Source organism: Geotrypetes seraphini, chromosome 5 (assembly GCF_902459505.1).
Source record: "Geotrypetes seraphini chromosome 5, aGeoSer1.1, whole genome shotgun sequence".
Lineage (NCBI taxonomy): Eukaryota > Metazoa > Chordata > Amphibia > Gymnophiona > Dermophiidae > Geotrypetes > Geotrypetes seraphini.
The window spans coordinates 144,184,207-144,211,763 of record NC_047088.1 but is presented as its reverse complement, the minus strand read 5'-3'; the positions used below and the strand labels follow the sequence as shown (position 1 = coordinate 144,211,763).

The 27,557-nt window shown below is 46.9% G+C and overlaps 1 protein-coding gene across 1 annotated transcript in view; it reads left to right on the top strand.

The window, feature by feature from the left end:
- Positions 1-27,344, top strand: part of NRP2 (neuropilin 2) — a 354,082-nt gene extending 326,738 nt beyond the window's left edge. The window contains exons 16-17 of the mRNA XM_033944681.1: positions 16,584-16,643; positions 26,596-27,344. Of these exons, the coding sequence (XP_033800572.1) occupies positions 16,584-16,643; positions 26,596-26,912 (377 nt within the window). The 3' untranslated portion in view covers positions 26,913-27,344. The remainder of the gene's footprint in view (positions 1-16,583; positions 16,644-26,595) is intronic.
- The last annotated feature ends 213 nt before the right edge of the window (positions 27,345-27,557 follow it).

Here is a 27,557-nt window from a genome sequence, read left to right as displayed (position 1 = left end):
TTATCATAATCACAAAAGTAAAATAAAACAGTTTCTTGATCATATGTCTCTTTAGCTATAAATGACAATATTATTATTAAGACAGCTCAAAGGAAAGATTTATAAACTATAAAGAGTTTTACCTCATACAAAATTGTCATTTCTTTAATAAGACATTAACTATTTTTTCTGCAGCCCTCCAAGTACCTACAAATCCAAAATGTGGCCCTGCAAAGGGTTTGAATTTGAGACCATTGGTTTAAATGGATTAGTTATTCTTTGATAAATGGGCTATTTCTGAATGAATTGGGTCATATTTTGATTACTCCTATTATAAAGAATCATAAAGAAACTATATCTACCAAAACAAATTACAGACCCATTGCAAGTATACCCTTGTTCTGTAAAATAATGGAAGGTCTGGTCAACTTAGAATTAGTCAAACATCTAGAACAGGGGTAAGGAACTCCGGTCCTCGAGAGCCGTATTCCAGTCGGGTTTTCAGAATTTTCCCAATGAATATGCATGAGATCTATTTGCATGCACTGCTTTCAATGCATATTCATTGGGGAAATCTTGAAAACCCGACTGAAATACGGCTCTCGAGGACCAGAGTTCCCTACCCCTGATCTAGAACAATTTCATATTCTTCACATTCACCAATCTGGTTTTAGACAAGGTTTCAGTACAGAAACAGTTGTAACCTCTTTGCTTGATCATAGTCATTCCTTATTCAGCCAAGGCACTAGCGCACTAATACTTCAATTTGATCTTAGTAACGCCTTTGACTTGGTGGACCATGAGATTCTATTGGGTTGTTTGGATGCTATGGGAATTTCTGGAAAAGTCCGAGATTGGTTTCAGGGTTTCTTGGAAAAAAGATCGTATCTAGGGCTCCTTTTACGAAGCCATGTTAGCGGCTTTATTGCACGTGACTTTTTATCACGCGCTAACCCCCACGCTAGCCGAAAAACTACCTCCTGCTCAAGAGGAGGCAGTAGCGGCTAGTGCGGCCGGCAGTTTAGCGTGCGCTATTACGCACGTTAAACCGCTAACGTGGCTTCATAAAAGGAGCCCCAAGTCTTTAGCAATGGTCAGTATTCCAATTCTTGGAGTAACCCTTTTGGGTTCCTCAAGGTTCACCATTATCACCCACTTTGTTTAACATCTATGTTGCTTCCTTGGCCAATCTTTTACAAAGCTTAAATATAATTTTTTACATTTATGCTGATAACATCACAATACTGATACCAGTTATTTCTTTTACTACTGAAATAAAAAACAGATCACTTTTATCCTTAATTGGATCGAACAATGGACTATTGAATTTAAATTGAAATTAAACACTGAAAAAAACCAGATTTTTCCTGGCTAATCGGAACGATAAAATTACGGATAAAACTCTTTATTTAAGAGGACAAGAATATCCAATAATCTCTTCTCTTAAAATTTTAGGAATTACACTTGACTACCATTTAACATACCGATATGCTTGTTCAGAAATGTTTCTTTGCATTATGGAAATTGTGTTCCATTAAAAAATACTTTGACCCTACTTCTTTTAGATTATTAGTTCAAGCATTAATCTTATCTATTCTTGACTACTGCAATATAATCTATTTGAGAGCTTATAAAACCATCTTAGGAAGATTAAGGTTAATTCAAAATACAGCGGTTCGTTTAATTTTATTAAGGCATCTCCTGCTGCTACTAGAAGGGGAATTTGCTCACTAGCAGGCTGATGCTCAGAACTTCTGTACTGTTCTCTATAGTGCAGGAGAATACTGCAGAGAACAGCGCTGAAAAATAACTTCCCAATGATGAACACCAATAGCATGCAAATCATACGTGGACTATTAGTGATTGAGCATTGAGAAGTTATTTTTGGGTAAGGAGGAGAAACGTGCCTGGCTCATGAGCAGAAGAGCTGAGTGGTAAGCAAAGTTCATGTGCACATGCCCAGTCAGACTAGAGAACAGGGAGGTGGGAAGAGGACAGTCCCATAATGCAATCTTTGATGGAACAGCATTGGTGGTGATGGAGCTGCTGAGCACAGCACAGGAGGAGAAGCCCATGTTACTAACTGACTGTGAGAGAGGGGGGAAGCTCAGTGACCAGAGGTGTTTCCGGCTCTGCAGAACCCATTTCTTACACTGCTTTACACCACTCTGCAGCAGGATCATAGAACAGGGTGGGACTAGGGGGCTCCTAACTTTCTTCCCTGCCCTAAATCCACTGCTGTTGGTGCCCACTTCTTATGCTCCTAAAATTAGGAGATTAGGAGTCGACATTCAACTGGCAATGCTCAGCGTTTTGCTGAGTACTGGCCTTATGCCCAGGAATTTAATATCAGGTCATATCCAGGCTCAAGCATTAAATTTCCAGGTTTATGGAGCTGGCTAAAACATAGCTGGTTAAGAAAGGAATTCATCAGTGGGTGCTACTGTGATGCAGGTAACTTGCTACAGTAGATGAAACATCACCAAACGTTTGATCATGTATCTGCAACCATTCTTCCCTTCACAGAGCCTCCCTTCTAGCTCCTGTTGCATATAAGCTGTGTTATCTGTGTGCTCCATTCTTATCATTCAAATGAAAGAGGAGACTGAAGAGTGTTCCAGTTTTTGGAAAAATGTAACTGTTATGCATTCTCACAGTCGTTCTCCTTGGCCCTTTACTCATACAAGCAAATACATTTCTCAATAAGAGAATTATTTTTAGGAAATAGCCCTTTGCTGGCTGTGGAATGGTTCTTCTCCTATTCAAACAGGGTCATAGAGCAAGGTTCAGCATTGAAAGAGAAACACTTTAATGCACTGCTTATTCCCTCTCGTCCTCCTCCTTCTCCTCCTAGAAGTGGGGTTTCCTTCACTTCTCTCAGGATGTGTGACCTTCCTGAAACTAACACATGAACACTTGCTTACATTCATTCACACACCCTCTGCAGAGAATAGAGACTACTAAAACTTGGCTGATATACAGTCCTGAAAAGGAAGTGTATGCAAATAAGTCAGTTCAACATCTCTGCTCTAACCTAGGCCCTCATTTACTAAGATGTGTTAATGTGATTTATGAACTTATTGTCTTGATGTTTAAATGGGCTTTTATATTCACTGGCAGCCAAGGAATGTGTGAGTTCACTCTCTTGCTATATTGATCATCAGGTTGAAAATACAACTAATTGTCCCATACTATATAGCAAAAATATTCTACAACTATAAGGATTTGCATTGTTCACAAAACTGCACAGGACAAGAGTTTGTACTGCTGTAGAGAAAGTTGCATTCTGCAGAAATGGATGTAAATTAGATATGATACAAGAAACCCTGCATCAAGTTTCTTAAAAGTAAATGTAATTAAAAGGTCCATTTCAGATAGAATGTAGAAATTGAAATTGTTATGTCCAAGTTGGGACATGTTCAGTTCTGACAGTATTTTACAAAAGGATTGGCGACATAGAGTCTTTTTCAATACAGTATACAGTTTATGCAGGAATGGGTGTGTGTGGCAGTACATGTGGCCATTTTATAATTATAAATGTGGAAAAAAACAGTAGAGAAAACACAATTTGTACCAGTGCTTACTCATGTAACATGGTATTTTACTACTTATACATGTAAAGCTCAGCACTTATATGTACATGGCAGCCATTTTGAAAACTTACACATGTGAATACTGCTAATTGAATACAGAGGCTGCAACTGTTATTTATTTTTAATTTGGAGGAGAAAATAAACCAAGAGGCCTGGATTCTATAAACGCTTCCGGTATCGGCGGCCACCTAAGAAATGGCCACCAATCGCGTGTCAGTCACGCTCCAGCACCATTTGTAGAATCACGGCTGTGTTTTTAACACAGGTGCCTTAAATGTAAGCCAGAGTTTTAAAGGTCTACATTTAATTCGCTGGTCTTACACCTACGGAGGCGCATAGGGATGCCTATGGACGCCTAAGGTCACTTTCAGTGCAAACCATGACCTCACCGGACTTAGGCATTCATAGGAGACCAGCGCCTTAGAATGGCGCCTTCAATTTTTTTTTTTAGAAATGTGCCCCCTGATTGATTGGTTAGGCGGTGAAAGGGCACCCACCGCTGCCTAACTGCAATGGGTTCTGTTAAGAATTTTGGCCTGAGTGATTAAGGAGGATATCTCCCTTAATTCCTTCTATAAAGGGCTAACTGAAAGAAGCACGTCTAATTAAAGTTTTACATACAAAGAAGTAGCAGTAAATCCTAATATTGAAGTATTAGAATGTACTTGTGCATTCCTTGTCTGAAATAGGGAATAGACACATGTAGATTTTGGTTCCACCCAATTCACACCTCCTAGCATGCAGTATAGCTTTACATGTGTAAATATTGGCTTATCCCAGGACAAGCAGGCATGATATTCTCACATGTGGGTGATGTCATCTACGGAGCCCCGGCGCGGACAGCTTTTCAAGCAAACTTGATTGAAGTTTCAAGTTTGCACACTGCACCACGCATGTGCGTGCCTTCTCGCCCACTAGAGGGCGCATCCCACCTCGTGGTCCTCAGTTCAAATTTTTCCGCGGAGCAAGAAAGCCCTGTGGATCTGAGCTCCAGTGTTTTTGCCTTCTAGCTGCCGCGTTTAGTTTGTTTTCCTTCGAATTAGTTCGCGGTGCTGTTTTTCTTTTCGTTTCCCTTCAAAAAAAAAAAAAAAAAAAGTCTTTCGTTTTTCATCGGGCTCCGGGGGCTCCCGGAATCCGTGGCCGCGGGACGTCGGTACGTTCCCGGCCTTCTTCTTTTTCTTCGTGGATGTCCCGTCCTGTTACGGGATTCAAAAAGTGCAGCCGGTGCGAGAGGTTGCTTTCCATCACTGACCCTCACCGGTGGTGCATTGTCTGTCTTGGGCCCGAACATCCGACAGACTCGTGTGATCGCTGTGCTACCTTCCAAAACAGGGCCCTCCGTCGCCGTAAGGCAAGAATGGCCGAATTGTTCGCCGTCGACGCGCCGCCTAAGGCCTCGACGTCGGCCTCGGCTTCGGCCCCGGCCTTGACCTCGGCCTCGGCGTCCTCGGGGGCCTCGGCCTCGCCTCGGCCCTCTTCCTCGAAGGCGTCGTCAGTGAAGCAAGCTTCGGGTAAGTCCTCTGTTCCATCCCCTTCAGCAAAGAAGCCATCCTCGAGTCAGGCCAAGGCGGGTGGGTCGACCCCGGCCCCGCATCGGACCTCGACTCCGCACACCCCGAGGGAATACTCGAAACCGAGGTCGCCCTCCAGGGAGTGTGCCCCGGACTCGGAACTCCCCACCTTCGTGGGGATTCCGGCCTTCCAGGATCTCCTCCGAGCTCTGATCTCATCGGAGCTGTCGGGAGCCCTGGAAGTGTTGCAGCGTGCTGCGGTTCCGGTGGCCTCGACCTCGGCCGGGGCGCCTTCGGTCTCGGAGGCCCCGGCCTGGGCTCCCTCGGAAGCCCCGGCCTCGGCGACATCGGCCTCGGGTACGGTGGCCCCGTTCACCTCGGTCTCGGCCCCGCCCCGGACCTCGACCTCGGGGGAACCCCCTGAGCGGAGTGTAAGGCCCAAAGAAAAGTTGCGCAGAGTGCGCCGTCCTTCCTCCTCTTCCTCCGGGTCTTCCAGACACGCCTCGCCCTCGACGCGACCTCGGACGGGGCGTCGATCGAGGAAGTCTAAGCGGCCCCGAGGCTCGCCTCGGCGCGACCGTTCCTCGTCGTTCGGGGGCGAGGCGCTGCAGGTGTCGGAGTTGCGCCTCGACAACCCGAGGCTCCTCCGCTCACCTCATGGGAAGTCTTCCCGGGCCGCCTCGCCGAGGAAACGGGAGAGTGTCCCACGAACCCCGGGGTCCTCACCCAAGGGTTCTGCGAGGAGGATAACTTCCCCTTCCCCCTCGAGGGCCCTCGAGAGGGGATCCTGGGATTCGGGATCGGTTAGGGATGCTCATTATTCCCATGAGGCCTCCCCCCTCTCCTCGGTGGGGCGGTCGAGAACCCCGTCCCCCCAGGCTAGGCCGTCCTCATTTTCATCCTTCGTTCAGGACATGGCCCAAGCCCTGGGGATTGACCTCATGGTAGGCTCTCGGTATTCCAAAGAATTTTTGGAGGAACAGGACCTCCCCACTCTTCCTAGGGAGGTGCCTAGACTCCCTCTCAACAGTGTCCTTCTGCAAACCTGGCTGAATAACTTGTCAAACCCTCTTACAGCCACGTCTGTACCTTCAAAAATGGAATCGAAGTATAGGACGATTCCCCCTAAAGGGTTCGATAAGGCGCAGCTCTCACACCAGTCTCTTCTGGTGGAGTCTGCTCTTAAAAAATCACAGCCCTCACGGGTTTCTGCGGCGGTTCCACCAGGCAGGGAGGGGCGGACCCTGGACAAGTTTGGCCGTCGCCTCTATTCAAATTCCCTGATGGCCACCAGGGTTCTAAATTACGCCTTCACCTTCTCCTCCTATTTGCGTGGTATGGTGAAGGACCTTCCTCAATATCGAAACTCGTTACCGGACTCCCAAAGAGCAGGATTCGATAAGTTTATGTCCAACCTGTCTCAATTGTGGTTGTACCTATTCCACGCAGTGTACGACGCCTTTGAGCTGGTTTCGAGGGTGTCGGCCCTCTCGGTGGCCATGCGCCGCTTGGCCTGGCTTCGCACCCTCGACATGGACCCAAACCTGCAGGAACGCCTGGCAGACTTGCCTTGTGTGGGGTCCGAGTTATTCGACGAGTCATTGGATGCGGCGACCAAGCGCTTGTCGGAACAGGAGCGCTCTCTAGCATCCCTGGTCCGCCCCAAACCTAGGCCCCCGCCGCAGAAACCCTTTCGGCCTCCGCCGCGCCGATACCCTCAGAAGTCGACCCCGGCTTTCTCGAGACCGCCTCCGAGACGTCCGTCTCAGCGAGGCAGAGGGGGACAAACCCAAGCCCCGGCGCAGGGCCCTTCTAAGCCCGCGCCTTCCTTTTGACGGGCTGAGCGGACGGGGCGGGTTCCCCTCCGCACTTTCACAGGAACCCCTTCCTATCGGGGGCCGTCTTCGGTCCTTCCGGGAGGCATGGACCGGGATTACCTCAGACGCTTGGGTGCTCCGGATCGTCTCCGAGGGCTACTCGCTCAACTTTGTGTCCTCGCCGCCGGACAGTCCCCCAAGTTTAGTCCCCTGCAACCGTTCGCAGCTACCGACCCTTATAACCGAAGCCAAAGCCCTCTTGAAGCTTCGGGCGGTCGAGCCGGTCCCCAAGGACCAGTGGGGTACGGGGTTTTACTCCCGCTACTTTTTGGTCCCAAAAAAGACCGGGGACCTGCGCCCCATACTGGACCTCAGGAAGCTCAACAAATTCCTGGCCCGGGAGAAGTTTCGAATGCTATCTCTCCCGGTTTTGTACCCCCTCTTGGGGGAAGGGGACTGGATGTGCTCCCTCGACCTGAAGGAAGCATACACCCATGTTCCGGTGCACCCCGCCTGTCGAAGATTCTTACGATTCCAGGTGGGGGACCTCCACCTCCAGTACAGGGTACTGCCCTTCGGCCTGGCCGCGTCCCCACGAGTATTCACGAAGTGCATGGTGGTGGTTGCAGCAGCCCTCAGGTCACGTGGACTCCATGTGTTCCCTTACCTGGACGATTGGCTCATCAAAGCCCCGACCAGGGAGGGGGTTATCTCAGCGACCCGACAGTCTATTGCCTTCCTGCAAACTCTCGGGTTCGAGATAAACTTTCCAAAGTCTCAGTTGAGGCCGTCGCAGTCTCTTCAATTCATAGGTGCGGTGCTGGACACGGTGCGCCTACGCTCCTACCTGCCGACCCAGCGGTTGGAAACCTTGGTACGGATGAGCCGCCAGGTCTCTCAACTATCGAGGGTGTCGGCCAAGCGCATGATGATGCTGCTGGGCCATATGGCCTCGACGGTACATGTCACGCCGTTTGCGAGGCTACATCTGAGGATCCCTCAGTGGACCCTCGCGTCCCAGTGGCGTCAGGAGTGCGACCCGGTGTCTCGCCTCATTTCGGTAACTCCGCCCTTGCGGAAATCGCTGCGTTGGTGGACAGACTCTTCAAATCTGTCCAGGGGGCTATTGTTTCGCACTCCGCCTTTTCGCAAGGTCCTGACCACGGACTCCTCAGAGTACGCGTGGGGAGCCCATCTCGACGGTCTTCGCACGCAGGGCCTGTGGTCGTCAGAAGACCGTCAGTGTCATATCAACGTGCTAGAGCTGCGAGCCATCTTCCTAGCACTTCGAGCCTTCGTTCACATATTGCAGGACCAGGTGGTCCTCGTCCGCACGGACAATCAGGTGGCAATGTATTATGTGAACAAGCAGGGAGGAACGGGGTCATGGCCCCTCTGCTCCGAAGCTCTTCGCCTCTGGGAGTGGGCGGCCTCCCGGAACATCTTCCTCCGGGCGGTCTACATCCAAGGAGAACGGAATTGCCTGGCGGACAAACTGAGTCGACTTCTGCAACCGCACGAGTGGACTCTACACTCAGCAGTTCTACGCGAGGTCTTCGCTCGCTGGGGAACGCCACATGTGGATCTGTTTGCCTCTCCGGAGACACACAAACTACCACTATATTGTTCTCGGATGTACTCGCAGGACCGTCTGGAAGCGGATGCCTTCCTACTCGACTGGGAAGGGAGGTTCCTGTATGCATTCCCTCCGTTCCCTCTGATCATGCGAACGTTGGTACACCTAAAATCGTCCACGGCCACGATGATTCTCATAGCACCTCGGTGGCCGCGTCAGCACTGGTTCTCCCTGCTGCTCCAGCTCAGTGCCAGAGAGCCTCTTCCCCTGCCTGTCTCTCCTTCTCTGCTGTCTCAGAGTCAAGGATCCATGTTACATCCCAATCTGCAGTCATTGCACCTGACAGCCTGGTTTCTTGTTCCCTGACTCCTCCGGACCTGTCTCAATCGGTGAAGGAGGTGTTGGAAGCCTCCCGCAAGATCTCGACGAGGCTTTGCTATGCGCAGAAATGGACCAGGTTTTCCACCTGGTGCTCGTCTGCTCACCTGGATCCGGTATCAGTTCCGGTATCCTCGGTTTTAGAATATTTGTGTCATTTGTCGCGCTCCGGCTTGAAAACCACTTCGGTGCGGGTTCATCTCAGTGCGATTTCTGCTTTCCACCAACCTCTGGAGGGACGCCCTCTGTCACTCCATCCCTTGGTGACACGCTTCATGAAAGGGTTACTCAGGGTTTGTCCCCCTCTTAAGCCTCCGTCTGTCGTGTGGAATTTGAATGTGGTTCTGGCTCAACTGATGAAACCCCCGTTTGAGCCACTCAACAAGTCCCTCTTGAAATTTCTGACTTGGAAGGCGGTGTTTCTAATTGCCCTCACCTCCGCCAGGCGGATTGGGGAGTTGCAAGCCTTGGTTGCGGACCCTCCTTTCACTGTCTTTCATCACGACAAGGTGGTTCTCCGCACCCATCCTAAGTTTTTACCTAAAGTTGTTTCTGACTTCCACCTCAATCAGTCCATTGTCCTTCCTGTGTTCTTCCCGAAGCCCCACTCCCATCCTGGCGAGACGGCGCTTCACACGCTTGACTGTAAGAGGGCGTTGGCATTTTATCTTCAACGCACCAGGCCTCATCGGAAGGTTCCTCAATTGTTTTTGTCCTTCGATCCCAATCGATTAGGGCATCCAGTTTCCAAGCGCACTCTGTCTAACTGGTTGGCCGCTTGCATTTCCTTTTGCTACGCTCAGGCTGGCCTTCCTCCCCCGGGTCGAGTCACGGGGCACAAGGTCCGAGCGATGGCAGCTTCGATAGCTTTCCTCCGATCCACTCCGATGGAGGACATATGTAAGGCTGCCACTTGGTCTTCGGTTCATACATTCACCTCTCATTACTGTCTGGACACTTTATCCAGGAGTGACGGCCGGTTTGGCCAGTCAGTTTTGCAAAATCTGTTTTCCTAAATTGCCATCCTCCCACCTGCCCTTTTTTGGTTAGCTTGGAGGTCACCCACATGTGAGAATATCATGCCTGCTTGTCCTGGGATAAAGCACAGTTACTTACCGTAACAGGTGTTATCCAGGGACAGCAGGCATATATTCTCACAACCCGCCCGCCTCCCCGGGGATGGCTTCCTTGCTAGTTATGGAACTGAGGACCACGAGGTGGGATGCGCCCTCTAGTGGGCGAGAAGGCACGCACATGCGTGGTGCAGTGTGCAAACTTGAAACTTCAATCAAGTTTGCTTGAAAAGCTGTCCGCGCCGGGGCTCCGTAGATGACGTCACCCACATGTGAGAATATATGCCTGCTGTCCCTGGATAACACCTGTTACGGTAAGTAACTGTGCTTTTTTGAAACTGGATTTTACACATGTGTGCTGTTCTCACAACACTTTTCCATGCATTAATAAACATCCAGTTCAACCAAGCCTACATCCAAAGGAAGACTTGCTTTCTTAATTTCCAAATATTTATTGCAAATAAATGAAACAAATGACTTACTGCATGGAGATAGTTAAAACCAAGAGTTCCGCCTAGGCAGGATGAGTCCCTGAAGCTGAATGATAATCCATTGGTTGACAGACTGCAAGACTGAAGGATGTTGAGTGACTAAAGAGATAGATTCTGAATTACTGTTAAACCCTGCTGAGTGACCTGACACCAGATATTCAGTGGCAATTAACCAGTTTTTACCACTGAATATTGCCACTGACCACCCATCTCCTAACAACTGTTTAAGTTACAGATGGGCTGGAGGCAAAGTGTGGGTGAAGTGTCTACTTAGCCAGTTAGCGGCACTTTTCAGTCCGCTAACCAGGTAAGTCACCACATAAAGTTAGAAGAGAAAAAAAGGCAGACCTAACTTTGGGCTCCTTTTATGCAGAAGTCAACTGGGCACTGTCCGATATTCAGACTGGTGCCCGGTTAACTTTAACACATAAATACTGGCTTTTACAAAGCCACAGTAGAGGTTTCTACTACCGGCCGGGGAGGTAAATACTCCGACGCTCATAGGAATTCTATGAGCATCAGAGCATTTACCTCGCCAGCCCTCAGTAGAAACCTATAAAGTGGCTTTGTAAAAGCCAGTATTTATGTGTTAAAGTTAACCGGGCACCAGTCTGAATATCGGACAGTGCCCAGTTGACTTCTGCGTAACCATTGATACCTGGATATTCAATACTGGGAGCCTTGCATGCCCCTGACACTGAATATCTGGGGATCAGGTCATCCCAAAGCTGTGAATGGCTCAGACACTGCATACTGCCGCAGGCTGAATATCAGGCCCATAAGGTACAGAATGTTGGTAAGTATATGTGTGATTATTACAGTTATGCACGAAACCACTAGCTGCATGCTCAGCAGTATTCCACAACACAGGCACATAATTTGCTTTGGGAATAAATGCAAGGGGAGCATACAAGTGGGCGGGGCTTCAAGGCATGGGAGAGCCCCACATTTATGTGCATAACTTACAGAATATTGTAAGTTAGAAACATAAAAACATGATGGCAGATAAAGGCCAAATGGCCATCTAGCCTGCCCATCTGCAGTAACCATTATCTCTTTCTCTCTCTGAGAGATCACACATGCCTATGCCAAAGTGCCATGTATAGGCACTTGAATTGGTGTCTGCTGTTGACTTGGTGTGATTGGGTGCACCTAAATGTTGATACATAATAGTATTCTATAATGGAATCAGGATGCTGTTGTAGACTTAGTGCTTTGGGTGCTGCGTCATGATACCTAACCTTTCACGCCCTTTATAGATCAATCAGTGGCGTAGTAAGGGGGGCAGGGGAGTGGATCACCCTGGGCACCAGCATGGTGGGGGTATCGGTACCTCTACCCCCCGAACACACAAACACACACCATGCTTGCGCCCGCCCCTATAAATCTTCACCAGCACGAGCAACTTCTCTGGCCTGCTGCTCACGCCGGCCTGGCACCCCTCTGAAATCACTTCCGGGTCACAGGGCCAGGAAGTGACATCACTTATATCCATTTCTTTAAAACTTCCAGAGTAGCTATCTTAGTCTGGAGTAAAAAAAAGTGACAGATACAGTGCCATCTTACAAACTAGCCAATTTATTGAGGCATGAGCTTTCAAGGACCAGAATCTACTTGGTTTGATCCAGGAAGTGAAATCAGGAGGTGGCTGTTGCATGTGGGGATAGGAGGAGGATTCAAAGAAGTTATTGAAAAGTGCAGGCAGGGTGTTGAAAGAGAATGATAACAGCATAAAAGCTAGCTGTCTGGGTGCTTGAGCACCTCCAGTGTTGAAACACCTCCTTGACTATGTTCAGGGAGAGATCATTTACATTGGCTTTAAAACCCCTAATAATTTTTAAAAGTTGCATCCTATGGATAACAGCAGCATAGTTCAATAGTGAGTGAGAGAAAACAGGATAGTGAAGTTCATTCACACTTGTAGTGAGCCATTGTCCTTTTTCAGGCTTATAGGGCCTGATTCACTAACCTGCCCGATCGTAACCGATCTGTTACCGATCTGGACAGGGCCAATCGATTCAGAAAGGAAGAATATTCAAATGGGGGCGATCAGAGTAACGCCCCCATCTGAGGGCACGGATCGCTAGGTAGCAATCCCCACGTATGTGCAGACCATCTACTTTGCCTGTAGATGGTTTGCGCATGTCTATGCTGTCCGTTTTTGCTGGGGGGGGGGTTAAATTTTATTTTTACTGGCCCCAACTCTCCTGCTCTCCCAGGGAAGGGTGATCCCTGGTGGCGGCAGCCTCTTCCCCATCACCGACTCGACAAAAGTGCAGACTGTAGCGGCGCTCAAGTTCACTGCCCCGGTGAGTCTCTGCCACTTGAAGAGCCCCAGCTAGCCCCTGCCGCAAAGAACCACAGCTAACTTTTTTAAAGCAAGCATAATTATTAACTCTCCTGCTCTCTGCTGCCCTTCCCTTCAGTGCAACCCCGCTTTACAATCCTCAGGTTAAAACCACGGGCTCGCTCTGCGGGGCAGGGCGGCAGAGAGCAGGAGAGTTGGGGCTGCAAGAGCAGTATAAAGGCTAGCCTTCGGTGCTGTTCTGAGAAGGAGAGGCGGCAGAGAGCAGAGAGCAGGGCACTTTTGGTGGGGCAGAGAGCAGTTTTTTACACAAGCAACTGGTCCTCACCTGTCGCTTGTTTTTTGATCAGCTAGTCAGTCGGTGTGTCAGGAAAAAGTAGTGAATCGTGTCCTTCCTGCTTTGCATACTGTTTCCCCTCATTTGCATGCATGGATCGGGTTAGTGAATCGGGTCAGAGAGAAATCGGGTTGCAAAGGGTTTGCAAACCGATCAATACATGATCGGTATGCTTAGTGAATCTAGCCCATAGTGAGCAACACTTCAGACTCTGGTCCTCGAAAGCTCATGCCTGAATAATTTGGTAAGTCTATAAGATGCCACTTGCCTCTGTCATTTTTATATCCACATCTGTAGTATGTATCTTTCTCTACCATGGTTCAAATTGTTGTCCTCTTTGGTTTTGTGAACAATTTTTAAAAAAATGTGCTGATGTTATCCTGGGAAATTAGATAATGCAGAAAAATCATACAGGAAGCATCTGGGAATGGTGTCAACAGATCAGATGAGATGAGCTATTAAAAATAGAAGTGGACATAATGCTGCAATCTAAAAGGTCAGATGGAATATGCTTAATAGGCTCAGTTCAGATATATTAAACAGTTGCATATGGCAGAGACCACATGGTGCATTGTATTCCTCAGAAAACTTAAACCATCCCTTCTGAATAGTCAGCTGGAGTTTCCCCTAAATTAAATCAAGATGCGCAGCAGTGTAATATTTTTGAGCCTCCTAAATTTAATCATCAGGGTCATTGATGATACAAATTAAAATTGGTTAATGTTTCTTCAGTAAGAAAATGGTCCTGGAAGAGAATGGCACTGACCGTGTTTCTTAACCTTTCTTCTGTTGTGACATACCTGACAGACAGTGTTCCTGTGTGTGACACACTGAATACTACAATTTGTGGCTCAACAAACTAAACAAAAAGCCTATTATTTCATTGTTGATAATAATCATAAAAGAGAAATATAAAACATTCTAAACAATAGATTTTTAAAAAACATTTTCAAATTAAAGGGACCCTTTTATTAAGGTGCATTAATTAGGTTTAATGCCTGCCTAATGCAGCAAGTCAAGGTCTACTGCAAGAGGCATTACAGTGTCCCATAGTTGTTTTTTTAATGTGCACGCACTAACCGGTATGCTAAACAATTTGGGGGAGGGGTTGGGGCACAGAGTGGATATTCCTGCACTAACCAATCAGTGCATCTACATTCTTGCATACTAACTAGTTAGCACACACAAGAGCCCTTACTGACAAATTCTATACCGTCCGCCTAAAGTTAGGCACCTACATTGGCATGTCTAGCCAATGTAAGTGCCTAACTTATTTGATTAATAGTTTTAATCAGTGCTGATAATTGGGTTTAATTGGACTTAATTGAAAGTTAGGTGCTGTGATCGAGCCGAGCAGTCAACACCCATCACACATCTGTCCCCAGGCACCTCTGGTCTTCAGGTCCTCCCTGGCTCTCCATTCCTCTCCAGGTCCACTCCAACCCTTCATTAGGCCTCTGGGTCTTCGGGCAGCAACCAGTACCATTTACCGGTCTCTCCGCTGGTCACCCACCAGCCCCGCCAGTCCCTCTGCCAGTCACTCACCAATCACCTTTGACCAATTCTTTCAGGGTCTACAGGTTGCGTCCTCTTGGGTCTTCTGGCAACTTCCAGTACCATTTACCGGTCTCTCTGCCGGTTGCCACCGGTCCCTCTGCCGGTCACTCACCAGTCACCTTTCAGCCTAGGACTTTGGACTCTTCAGGCTGCTTATGAGGCCACTGCCAGTCCCTTAATCCCCAGACTTTTGGGTCCCCACAGGTCCTGGATATTCTTCACCAGTCCCTCCACCGGTCATCAAGCCTGAGCCCTCCCTAGACTCCAAGCTCTACTGGGCCCTCCGGCTTCTCCTTCTTCCAGACCCTCTTCCAGTTGCTTAGGTGTCTTTTCCCAGATTCACACACTGGATCCTGGCTGAGGACTTTCCCAGTTCCTTAGTTGTCTTTTCCTGGATGCACATCCTGAGGATCTTTCTGGTCTTCTCTGCCACTCTCCTGAACACTCCGGAAGACTCCTTCCCATCCCTCAGCCGTTTTATGTGAAGACTATCTCTGCCACTCACTCCCCTGGTTACACACACAACTCCCTCAGACCCCCTGGAGGTCATCCCAATGTATGTTAATGATTTACAATAATAGTTTGAAACATGTCAATCTCTAGCATCAAAGGACATCTACTCACTTTACACAAGCTATGCTTCACTGATAATGAATTTCATCGTAACCTTTCAAAGGCTAGTTAAACTCAACTGAATCGGCCTTGTCCAGATATTCAATGGCACTTAACCTGTTAGAGGTGGTCCAGGGTGAAGCATGTGCACAGCCAGTACTTAACCATGTAGCAGTGATATTCAGTCCGCTAACTGGTTGTGTGAATGGATAAAGCTAAAACAGTTGAAAGGCTGCCTTAATTTTATCTGTCATGAAAACTGAGCACTGATCCCAATATCGGTCAGTGTCCGGTTAATTATTGAATTTCCACACTAACCTGGATACTAAATGCTGGAGGTCAGTCATGTCCCGGCATCGAATATCCAGGATGAAATTGGCTTGTGGCTGTGAGAAGCTTACAAACTGTTTGATGTCGAATGCTGAATATCAACCCCCCCCCCCTCCCCACCCCAACACTCACACACACACACACCTGTTTGGGGTTTAAAAAAAAAGCTCCATTCTATCTTGGTTAATTAGATAAGTTGCTTTGGCTCCATTCATCACTCCTTAGTTTGTATTGTAGTGTATTTAAGTTTTGTAGGCAAGCAAGCTTCATTAAATGTAGGTATTATATGAACCTTCCAAATTAAAATGTTTCTTAAATCACTAAAAACATTTTACATAAGAACATAAGAACTGCCATCTCCGGATCAGACCTTAGGTCCTTCAAGTCCGGCGATCCGCACACGCGGAGGCCCAGCCAGGTGTACCCTGGCGTAACCTTAGTCACTCGTATCCCTCTATGCGCCTTGCAAGGAGATGTGCATCTAGCTTGCCTTTAAATCCTAGAACGGTGGATTCCGCAATAACCTCCTCTGGGAGAGCATTCCAGGTGTCCACCATTCGCTGCGTGAAGCAGAACTTCCTGATATTTGTCCTGGACTGGTTCCCCCTCAGCTTCAGTCCATGACCTCTTGTCCGAGTCACATTGGACATCGTAAATAACTTTTTCTTCTGCTCTATTTTGTCGATTCCTTTCAGTATTTTGAAAGTCTCGATCAAATCCGCTCGCAGTCTCCTTTTCTCAAGGAGTCCCAGTTTCCTAAGTCGTTCGTTGTAATCCAAGTTCTCCATACCTTTTTCTAGCTTCGTTGCTCACCTCTGCACCCTCTCCAGCAGTTTTATATCCTTCTTTAGGTAGGGAGACCAGTGTTGGAAACAGTATTTCAAGTGTGGTCTGATCATTGCTCTATAAAGCAGCATTATAACTTTCTCTGATCTACTCGTGATTCCTTTCTTTATCATGCCTAACATTCTATTTTGTTATTGAAAGTACTGAGAACTGCACTGCGTTTCTTTTATTCTTTCAGTGGAAGTTCCAAGAGTCAGCCATGGGTTGGAATCAAACCCCAGAGAACACAGTGATAATAGTAAGTACTTGATTCTGTCTGTTTGTAGGCATGAGAATTTCTATATTATTATATGCAGTAAACTGAAATGAAGTTTATGTGTTTTGTATATTTCTCTGTTACTTTATGGGTATCATATTTATTTATTCATTTTTATAGCCGGTCCTCCCCAGGAGCCCAGAACAGGTTCAGAAATATGATCAGGGTAAATTGGATCATGTGGGAGGGCCTGGGGCTATGGGACCTTGGCTGGTATGGGGGGATCAGATTGAGGAAGAGGGAGATGGGGTACACTGCTGCTGCTGCAGCAGTTCTTATTTATATATTTAATTTCAGTGGGCCTGGTTGCTTTACATACAACACCTGACAGCACAAGTGCTCCCACCCTCTCTGCACTGCATGAACTGCAGTACCTGTTGCATGTTAACTGGGTGCCCTGCGCAGTAAGGCCCAGATTCTATAAATCGCGACCTTAGAATTACATGGTTCTAACTGTTGGCTCGCAGTTAGAGCTATGTAATCCCATGCATAGACTAATTTATGTACATAGAACCATGTAATTTCTTATGAAATGAAGGAACGGTTAAGTTGCAATAAATCCTCATGAGTGTTGTAACATCTACATGTCAGATAGAACCCGGAAGTCATCGGAGTTAAAAATACTGAAAATTGTCACTTAGAACCCTGTAATTCTAAGGTCGCGAAATGACTCAAAGTTAGATGCCTAGATTGGAATGCCTAGCCAATCTAGGTGCCTAACTTAATTGTTATAAAGGCTTAATTGGCATTGATAATTAATAATTAGTGCCTCATAATTGAGATAAATTGCACATAATTGGATGGAAGGTGCCTAATTTGGTAGGCACCTATCACTGTCAGGCAGGCGCCTAGTCCAAGGTGCCTACCAGAAATTAGGCATGGTTAGGGGTGGTTCATGGGCGTGTTTGTCATGTAGGCACCTGTCTTGGACTTAGGCACCTAACTTAAGTGCACTCATTTAGGCCAAGAAAACCCCGGCATAAATAGGATGCGCCTAAGATTAGGACACTATCAACACCTAAGCCCACTTTAGATGCCGCTAGGTGCAATTCTATAAAGTGCACCTAACTTTTATAGAATCACATTTAAGCACCACATTTCTCGGTGCCTAAGTTTTAGGTGCCATTTATAGAATCAGGCCCTAAATCCAGAGTATATGTAGGGGACATCCCCCTGCCTTTACTGCACAGTAACTGACATTGCAGAAAAATACCACATCTAAATCCATTCCAACTCTACCTCCCCCTGGGCCCAAATCGAACTGAGCAAATCAAGAAACTACAGTACTGTTTGTCCAGAACAAAGGATTGGATGACCATAAACAAGCTACAGCTAAATGCATCAAAGACAGAGCTCCTCGGGGTTCGCAAAGAAAACTGCATATACCCTCATCCACGTCTTTCTTTGGGAACTAAGACCCTCACAGCCAAAGACAGCGTCCGCAGCCTGGGAGTACTAATGGATGCAAATCTATCACTCATGGACCATGTCTCCCAAAGTGTTGACCTCCTTTTACTGCCTTCGGCAGCTGAAGTGCATCCGTACATACTTCTCAGAACCTGAATTTGTCCAGTTACTATACATTTTCGTGCTGTCTCATATGGACTACTCTAATACACTACTAGTAGGCCTATCTGCTAAAAATCTATATCGCCTTCAATGTGTCCAAAATGCAGCAGTCTGCCTATTAAAAAACCTGAGCACCCATGACCACATCATCCCAGTGCTAGCATTAGTTCATTGGCTACCTATCAAGAAGCGCTGTATCTTCAAAGACCTAGTCCTGGCATTCAAAACCTTCAAGGAATTGGTACCAGGCTATATGGTCCCCAAGCTACCAATCTATAACCCAAGCTGATCGTTAAGATCTCAGAAAGAAAGATGGCTGTCTATACCCACTGGGCACACCTTCAAAACAGGATCAAAACTTTAGAACCTCATTCCTCCATCTACCAGATTGCTGGATGGCCTATGGAACTTCAGGAAGGCCATAAAAACCTTCCTCTTCACAAATCCAGCTCCATGAAAAGACCAAGCCTAACTGATCTCAGATAAACTCATCAACTAGACCATAGAGATAAGTTCCTCACCAAAGCATATATAGTAAACTAGATTATCTCGGTCGTAAGTGGGAGGACCACTAGGCAACAGTGATCATAACACGATCAGATTCACATTAGAAAGAGGGACACCCATAGTTAGGAGGACCGCAACAACTGCGTTGAACTTCAAGAAAGGGAACTACGCTGCTATGAGGGAAATGGTGGGGAGGAAGCTCAGAAACATCTTGAGGATGGAGACTGTGGGAAGCGCCTGGACCCTATTTAGGGACACCCTGCAGGAAGCACAGAGAATGTACGTCCCCAATTTCAGGAAAGGCTGCAAGAACAAGCGATCAAAGGACCCGGTTTGGATGTCAATAGAAGTAAAGAGGGCGATAAAGGACAAAAAAGTATCTTTCCGGAGATGGAAAGAGGACCCAACAGAGGAAAATCGCCAGGCGCACAGGAAATGCCAAAAGGAATGCCACCGGGAGGTTAGAAAAGCAAAAGAGAAATACGAAGAGGGGTTGGCCAAGGAGGCGAAAAACTTCAAGGCATTCTTCAGTTACGTTAAAGGGAAGCGACCAGCGAGAGAGGAGGTAGGGCCGTTGGACGATGGGGACAGGAAGGGAGTGATTAAGGAGGATAAAGAGGTAGCTGAGAGGTTGAACACGTTCTTCTCGTCGGTTTTCACGAGCGAAGACACATCTAATATACCGGACTCAGAGGAGCTCATGAGTGGGGAACAGGCTGAAAAATTAGAGCACATAGAGGTAAGTAGGGAGGATGTCCTCAAACAGATAGACAGGTTAAAATGCGGCAAATCACCGGGCCCGGACGGGATCCACCCAAGGGTGCTGAAAGAACTAAGACAAGAAATAGCGGGCACAATCCAACATGTTTGCAACCTATCCTTGAAAACTGGTGAGGTGCCAGAGGACTGGAAATTGGCAAATGTCACACCGATCTTCAAGAAGGGATCGAGGGGTGACCCCGGGAACTACAGGCCGGTGAGCCTGACTTCAATAATAGGGAAGATGGTGGAAGCTATGATCAAGGACGGCATTTGTGAGCACATCGAGAGGAATGGCCTACTGAGAACAAGCCAGCACGGATTCTGTAAGGGAAGGTCGTGCCTAACGAACCTTCTGTACTTCTTTGAGGGAATAAGCAGCCGGATGGACAATGGGGAGCCCATAGACATCATTTACCTCGACTTTCAAAAGGCTTTCGACAAGGTGCCACATGAAAGGCTACTTAAGAAGCTGTGGAGCAACGGGGTGGGAGGGGATGTGCACAGATGGATCAAGCACTGGCTGTCGGGTAGACTGCAGAGGGTTGGAGTAAAGGGCCAATATTCTGACTGGCGGGGAGTCACGAGTGGTGTGCCACAAGGATCGGTGCTGGGGCCTTTACTCTTTAACATATTCATCAATGACCTGGAAAAGGAGGACCAGGGAGGAGTGTGAGGACCTACAAAGGGACCTGGACAAGCTGGAAGACTGGGCAAACAAATGGCAAATGCGCTTCAACGTAGACAAATGCAAGGTCATGCATATAGGGAAAAAGAACCCGTTGTTCAACTACAAATTGGGGGGGGTATTGTTGGGAGACAGCAGACTCGAGAGAGACTTGGGTGTGCTGGTGGATGCATCACTGAAGCCATCTGCACAGTGCGCAGCAGCCTCGAAAAAAGCCAACAGGATGCTGGGCATCATAAAGAAGGGCATAACAACCAGAACACGGGAAGTCATCATGCCATTGTATCGAGCGATGGTACGTCCGCATCTGGAATACTGCGTCCAGTATTGGTCACCGCACCTCAAGAAGGACATGGCGGTACTTGAGAGAGTCCAAAGGAGAGCAACAAAAATGGTAAAAGGGCTGGAACACTGCTCGTACGCCGAGAGGCTGGATAGGCTGGGGCTCTTCTCTCTGGAGAAAAGGAGGCTCAGGGGAGATATGATAGAGACCTTCAAGATCATGAGGGGCATAGAGAGGGTGGATAGGGACAGATTCTTCAGACTGAAGGGGACAGCAAATACGAGGGGGCATTCTGAGAAACTGAAGGGAGACAGGTTCAAAACAAATGCAAGGAAGTTCTTTTTCACCCAAAGGGTAGTGGACACTTGGAATGCGCTACCGGAGGAAGTGATCAGGCAGAGTACGGTACAGGGATTCAAGCAGGGATTGGATGGATTCCTGAGGGATAGAGGGATCGTGGGGTACTGAGTAAACCAACCTGGTCGTGCATGTGCAAGACCGGAGGGCTAGGACTTCGATAGGAGGGCAGAACTTAAATGGGAAACCAAGGTGGCAGGGGAGCCCTTCTGATGATTCAGACAGGCCTTGATCTGTTTTTGGCCACCGCGGGAGCGGACTGCTGGGCAGGATGGACCTGTGGTCTGACCCAGCAGAGGCACTGCTTATGTTCTTATGTTCTTATGTTCTTATGTATATGTCTACTATAGTTGATTAGTGTAGCTCGGATATTTATCTCTCCTATAGCCAGTGGTGTAACTAACATATGTGACACCAGGGGCCTATCATTTTTTTGGAACCCCCCCCATCTGTACGAAAAACATGATTTTTAGTAACAAGCCACACGTCACACATGAGTACCTAGAAAAAGGCAGCATCTTACAGTGAGCAGTACAACATCAATACACCCATTATAAAACTAAACAAGCCAGACTAGTACAGATCAATCCTACACCGTCAATCCTAACAGAAAACCATGTCTTTCGAACACACAGAACACAGAAAACACCTTCGCCTAGTATGGAATATGTCATCACAAACTAACCCCTCCCCCTTTTACAAAACTGTAGTGTGGATTTTAGCCATGGTGGTAACAGCTCTGATGCTCATAGAATTCTGAGCATCAGAGCTGCTACCACCATGACTGGTGCTAAAAAAACACTCCACAGTTTTGTAAAAGGGGGGATAAAATAGAAATACATAGACAAAGGTTAAATTGAACCAGCAAGAAGCTGGACTCTGCATACAATGCAACACCACAGAAACAGTGACACATGTCTCCTAAAGCAATAAATAAATAGAAAATTTTTTTCTACCTTTGTCTTCTCTGGTTTCTGCTTTCCTCATCTTCTTGTTACTCTCTTCCTTCCATCCACTGTCTGCCATCTCTCTGCCCTTTTATGGCATCTTCTCTCCTATGCCCCTTCCAGAAACTGTATGCCTCCCCCCTTCCATCTCTCCTTTCACCCCCATTGGTCTGGCATCTCTCTCCTCTCCTTCCTTCTCCCACACCTCTCTTCTGCAATTCTTTTCTTCCCTCATTTTCCTTTTCAATTTATTTTCTGCATCCATCTAGATTACGTTCATACTACCCTCTCATCAATTTCCTTTTTTACTGTCTACCTACAGCTCGCCACCTCTTTCCCTCACCCCCTCCAGTATTTCCATAACTCAAACCTTTCCCCCCCATCATGTGCCCTCCTTTTATTTATCCCCTCCTTCCATCATGTGCCCTCTTTCTCTACCCCTTCCATCTAGTACCTTCTCCTCTCTCTGTCCACTTCCATCGTCTGCTCCCCTCTTTCTCTCCTCCCATTTCCTTCCTGCATTTGCTCCATTATCTCTCCCATCTGCACTTCCATCCAGCATAGGCTCCCCCTCTGCCCGCCACACTACCATCCAATGTCTGCCCTTTCTCTCTCCATCCACCCCTCTTCAATCAGCATCTGCCCCCTTTCTTTCCCTCCAATCCAATTCCATCCAGTATCCTTCCCCCTTATGTCTCTCTCCCCTTTCCCTGTACATCAGTTCCATCAGCACCACCCTTCCATTCCACCCTGCCTCCTTTCTCTCCCTGCACCACTCTTTCATTCCAGCAGTCCTGCTCCTCTCTCGCGATGACTGTAGCTGCCGGCTGCTGGTCCACCCCACTCTGACGTACTAGCTCTGGAGCAGAATCGGCAGCCACGTGCTGGAAGGTCCCGCGATGACTCCAGGCTTTTCTCCAGAAGAAGTATGTTACGTCGGTAGGGGTTGACCCGGCAGATGCAGGGAGTTGTGGCAAGGGCCCGCGATGACTGCGTCTGCCAGGTCCAACCCCTTCGACATAACTTACATCTTCCGGAGCATAGCCAGCAGACGAGTCATCGGGGGACCTTCCTGCACCTAAGCGCAGCTGCCGACTCTGCTCTAGAGCAGTGTTTTTCAACCTTTTTACACCCATGGACTGGCAGAAATAAAAGAATTATTTTGTGGACCGGCAAACTACTAAGACTAAAATTTAAAAAACACATTTCTGCCCCATCTCCACAAGCTCAGTCCCTGCAAACCATCTAATCCCATCCGCATAAGTCTCAGTTATGATTTTATATTGAACATATTTTATTAAAGTATAAAAAGAAACAATATTCTGTACAATTGTCATTTTATAAATATAAATATACAGAACATGGACCAACAAAACTCCTGTCTCCCCTCCCCTTCACATATATCCCCTCTACTATCAAGAAAACTAAACAAGCCAAATTATTATAGAATGCTACACAGAAATATCATGCTAACAGAATACTGCAGTCAAACATGACAGGAATAGTGTTAGGGGAATTCCCCCTGGTCCAAGAGAGCCCTAAACCAGCTGGAAGCTAAAGAAGCACTGCCTGGGCTTTGCAGTCCCCAGTTATGTCTCTAGCAGGATACATATTTCAAATCTGATATATTCTAATGAAACAATAGAAATAAAATGATTTTTTTCTACCTTTTGTTGTCTCTGGTTTCTGCTTTTATCTTCTTTTCACTCTTTTCCTTCCAGCGTCTGCCCTGTCTCTTCAATCCAGCATCTGCTCGTTCCATCCACTGTCTGCCCCTTCCAGAAACTGTCTGTCTCCCCCTGCCATCTCTCCTCTAGACCCCCCCCCCCTTTGGTCTGGCATCTATCATCTTCCCTCTGTTCCCTCATGGTCTGGCATCTTTCTCTTTTCATCTCTCTTTCCCTCCCCCCCCTGTGGTTTTTAGCATCTCTCTCTTCTCATTTCCTCCGCTCAAATCTGATATCTCTGTTTCCTTCCCCGTTCTCTGGCATCTCTCTCTCCTCTCTCTCTTCCCTTTCCTTCTCTGGTCTTCCTTCTTTATTTTCTGCATCCATCTAAATTAAATTCGTTCTTACTATGCAGTCCTCAAATTCCCTCTTTTCACTATGTCTACCCACAGCATGCCACCCCTTTCCTTCACTCCTCCACTATCTCACTAACTCTATCTTCTTCCCCATCCAGCATATGTCCTTTTTCTTTATCCCTCCTTCCATCCAGTATGTGTTCTCTTTTTCCACTTCTATTCAGCATTTGCTCTCCCTTCTCCCCACTTCCATCATCTGCCCCTTCTCTCTCTTTTCCCCACTTCCACCATCTGCCCTCTTCTCTCTCTCCCTTCTCTCCACTTCTATCATCTGCCCATTCTCTCACTTTCCCCCCACTTCCATCATCTGCCTATTCTCTCTCTTTCCCCCCACTTCCATCATCTGCCCTCTTCTCTCTCCCCCTTCTGTCCACTTCCATCATCTGCCCCTTCTCTCTCTTTCCCCCCACTTCCATCATCTGCCGTCTTTTCTCTCCCCACTTCCATCATCTGTCCTCTTCTCTCAATATCTCCATCCACCACAGGCCCATCTTACTCCCTTCCTCACCATTCCGATTTTGGCAACAAGATTGGCAAGGCCCCCCCCCCCCTCCCCTGCGACGGCACTCAAGTTTGGCATCCTTCTCCCGGCTTCAACAGAACTTCAGATTGGCAACAGTTGCTCAGTCAAAAGCTTCCCTCTGACTGAACTGCCTGGGCAGAAACAGGAAGCTGAGTCAGGGGAAGCTTTTGACTGAGCACCTGTTGCCGATCTGAAGTTCTGTTGATGCCGGGAGAAGGAGGCCAAACTTGAGTGCTGTCGTGGAGGGTGGGGGCGCCGATGCCGCTGAGTGCCATCGCGGGGTTGGGGCACTGATGCCACTTAGTGCCGTCACCGGGGGGGGGGGAGAGCACCGATGCCGCTGAGTGCCATCGCCAATGCCGCTGAGTGCCGTCACCGTTGCAGCCCAGGAATTTTCCAGACCTGGCCGGCTGTGCAACCCCCCTAAGGCTGCACCCGGGGCAGACCGCCCCCCCCCCCCCCCGGTACGCCACTGCCTATAGCATGTACTGTATAATTAATTAATATACCTCAGCTGTTCATATATTCTCTATCCACTATATCTCGGTCATGGACCGGGACACAGAAGAGGCAGCATACAGTGCACAGAATGTTTGAACGTGGAGTGAACAACTTTATTTTCCTTCATTTGACTGAAGAAAATTAGAATTAATGTTATTTTTCCAGCATATGCTCAAATTGGGAAGTTTTGGAGGTTTTTTAGCCGATGAGGTGGTTTCACCTCTCTAGTGTGCTTTTTCAGTCTTGTACTTGCAGCATACGGGGATCTGAGGTTTATTCCTCCTTTTTCCTCCTTTAATGGTATTTAATAGTGCTCAAACATTTTTGACAATGAAGATCATAGTTTTTCATATTTTTGAACTGTTGTAAAGACTTTAAGTATTTCAGAAGGGAGGTAAAAATTGGTGAACCCCACTATTTACCCTTCTGCATTGAAAATATTGGCCATTTAATAACATAACAATAGCCTTACTCGATTAGACCAATGGTCCATCTAGCCCAGTATCTTGTCTTCATGGAGGCCAATCCAAGTCACAAGTATCTGGCAAAAACCCAAATAGTAGCAGCAAAAATCCAGTTCTTAATGCCTAATAGGACTTAAGTTGTGGAGTGATGCTTCTCATACTGTTCACGTTGAATTGCACTCTTTTCATCAGGTCCAAAGAAAGTGAGCAGCTATCAGTAGGGGTTGACATTTCATGGGAAAATGTCTAAATGCACAGTACATTGGGGTGATTCTATTACAGGGCATTTAAATAGCACGTATTCTAGAAAGAAATGTAATTTAAGCACGAGCACTTAAGTCAACTATAGTTTTGGTGTAAGTACTTGCATCTAATGCTTTAAATAATTGTGTAATTGATAGTATTCTATTAGCTACATACATAAATGTAACAGATGTTCACGCATATATGCTATCATTTATATGTGTAATCGGAATCTACAAGGGGGTGCTGAAAAGTTCTCAGCCCAACCAACCAACTTCCTAAATTCTGAGCATTATTTTGCCACTGTAGCTGAAAAGAGTGTTATTTCGTTAAGTGCCAATTTGCAGAAACAAAACTCATTGTTTCAGATCATTGATTGAACTTTATCCATGTCATTCTCTTCTTGGTTGGATTGAGAACATTTCAGCACCCCCTTGTAACTGTTAGTGCCTATTTTATTGAATTACTTCCCCTTGTTCCTAATTTTCAAAGGGAAGGTACGGGTGCATTTTCCATTTTGAAAATGACTTTGCACCTCTTCTTTTGTGCAGGTGAACTTTCAGTGGAAAATAACACATATAGATTTGAAAACGTTAATTTACTCTTCCAATCACAGATTGATGCTGACCCCTGACACATAACTGATTCCCTCTGATTTTAAATGGATAACATTTAGGGTTCCTTTTACAAAGCCACGTCAGTGGCTTTATCGCACAGGGCTTTTCATCACGCGCTAACCCCTGTGCTATCCGAAAAACTACCGCCTGCTCAAGAGGAGGTGGTAGCGGCTAGCAGTTTAGCGCGCGCTATTACACGTGTTAAACTGCTAACGCGGCTTCGTAAAAGGAGCCCTTAGTCAAAGATCAAGATGATTGGCCAGAAGTTATGCCTTTAGCAACCCTCAGAATTTAAAAACCTACTTTTATCCAGTTATCTCCTAATGTTAGAAGTATGAATGCTTTGCACAGTATCGACTGCAGAACTGATATGTGTCATTTATTTTGTTGCAGCTAATTGGTCATCACTCTCTACCAGCTCCTTGCCTGTCAACTCCATGTCTACTGACTTGCCAATGAGCCCCATGTCTGAGAAGGAGAAGAGCTGGCTCTACACAATTGATCCCATCCTGGTCACCATCATTGCCTTGAGTGCCCTAGGAGTTCTTCTGGGGGCTATCTGTGCAGGGCTGCTCCTTTATTGCACATGCTCTTACTCAGGCCTGTCATCTCGCAGTTCCACCACACTGGAGAACTACAACTTTGAACTGTACGATGGCATCAAACACAAGGTAAAAATGAATCCTCAGAAATGCTGCTCAGAAGCATGATGGATGGCATCAACGGTTGCATATGACATTTTGTTCCAGCATGACTGGACAGTGGAGACAAGTATGTCTACATAGACTGAATGCCATAACCTCAGGCAAACTGGCGCAGAAAACTGATGATGGCTCTCACAAGGCCTAGGCTAGGCTACAAGAGCAGACTTGAATTAATCAGACTACAAACTGCAAACTCTAGGATACCTAATACATTTTGAGTAAGGCACCAGTTTTTAAATCTATAACTGGGACAATACAAGGGTTTTTGTTTTGTTTTACTTACTATTTCCTTTCATACAAAGACAAGGGAAGGAAAGGAAATTTTGCAAAAAAAAAAAAAAAAGATGTAAATTTTTCTCCTTTCCTTTTGGTTTTTAAAGAAGGCTGAGAATCAGAACACTTTTTATAAGCGTACCCCATCTTTTGAAGCAAAACACAGAGTTAAAACTCAATCAGCTACACTTTCAAATACTCTTTCTGGTTCAGGCTATACAAATACCCAAGCTTTAAAAAACTGGAAAAAAAAATTAGTCTGACAGCTTTTCTGATTACTGAAAAAAAGCCTGACGTTGCCTTTTAATGTTTCTTATCCTGAAGGTAATTGTTTTGTCTTGTATTGCAAGTGCTCCATTTGATGGGTGAACAGAAGCA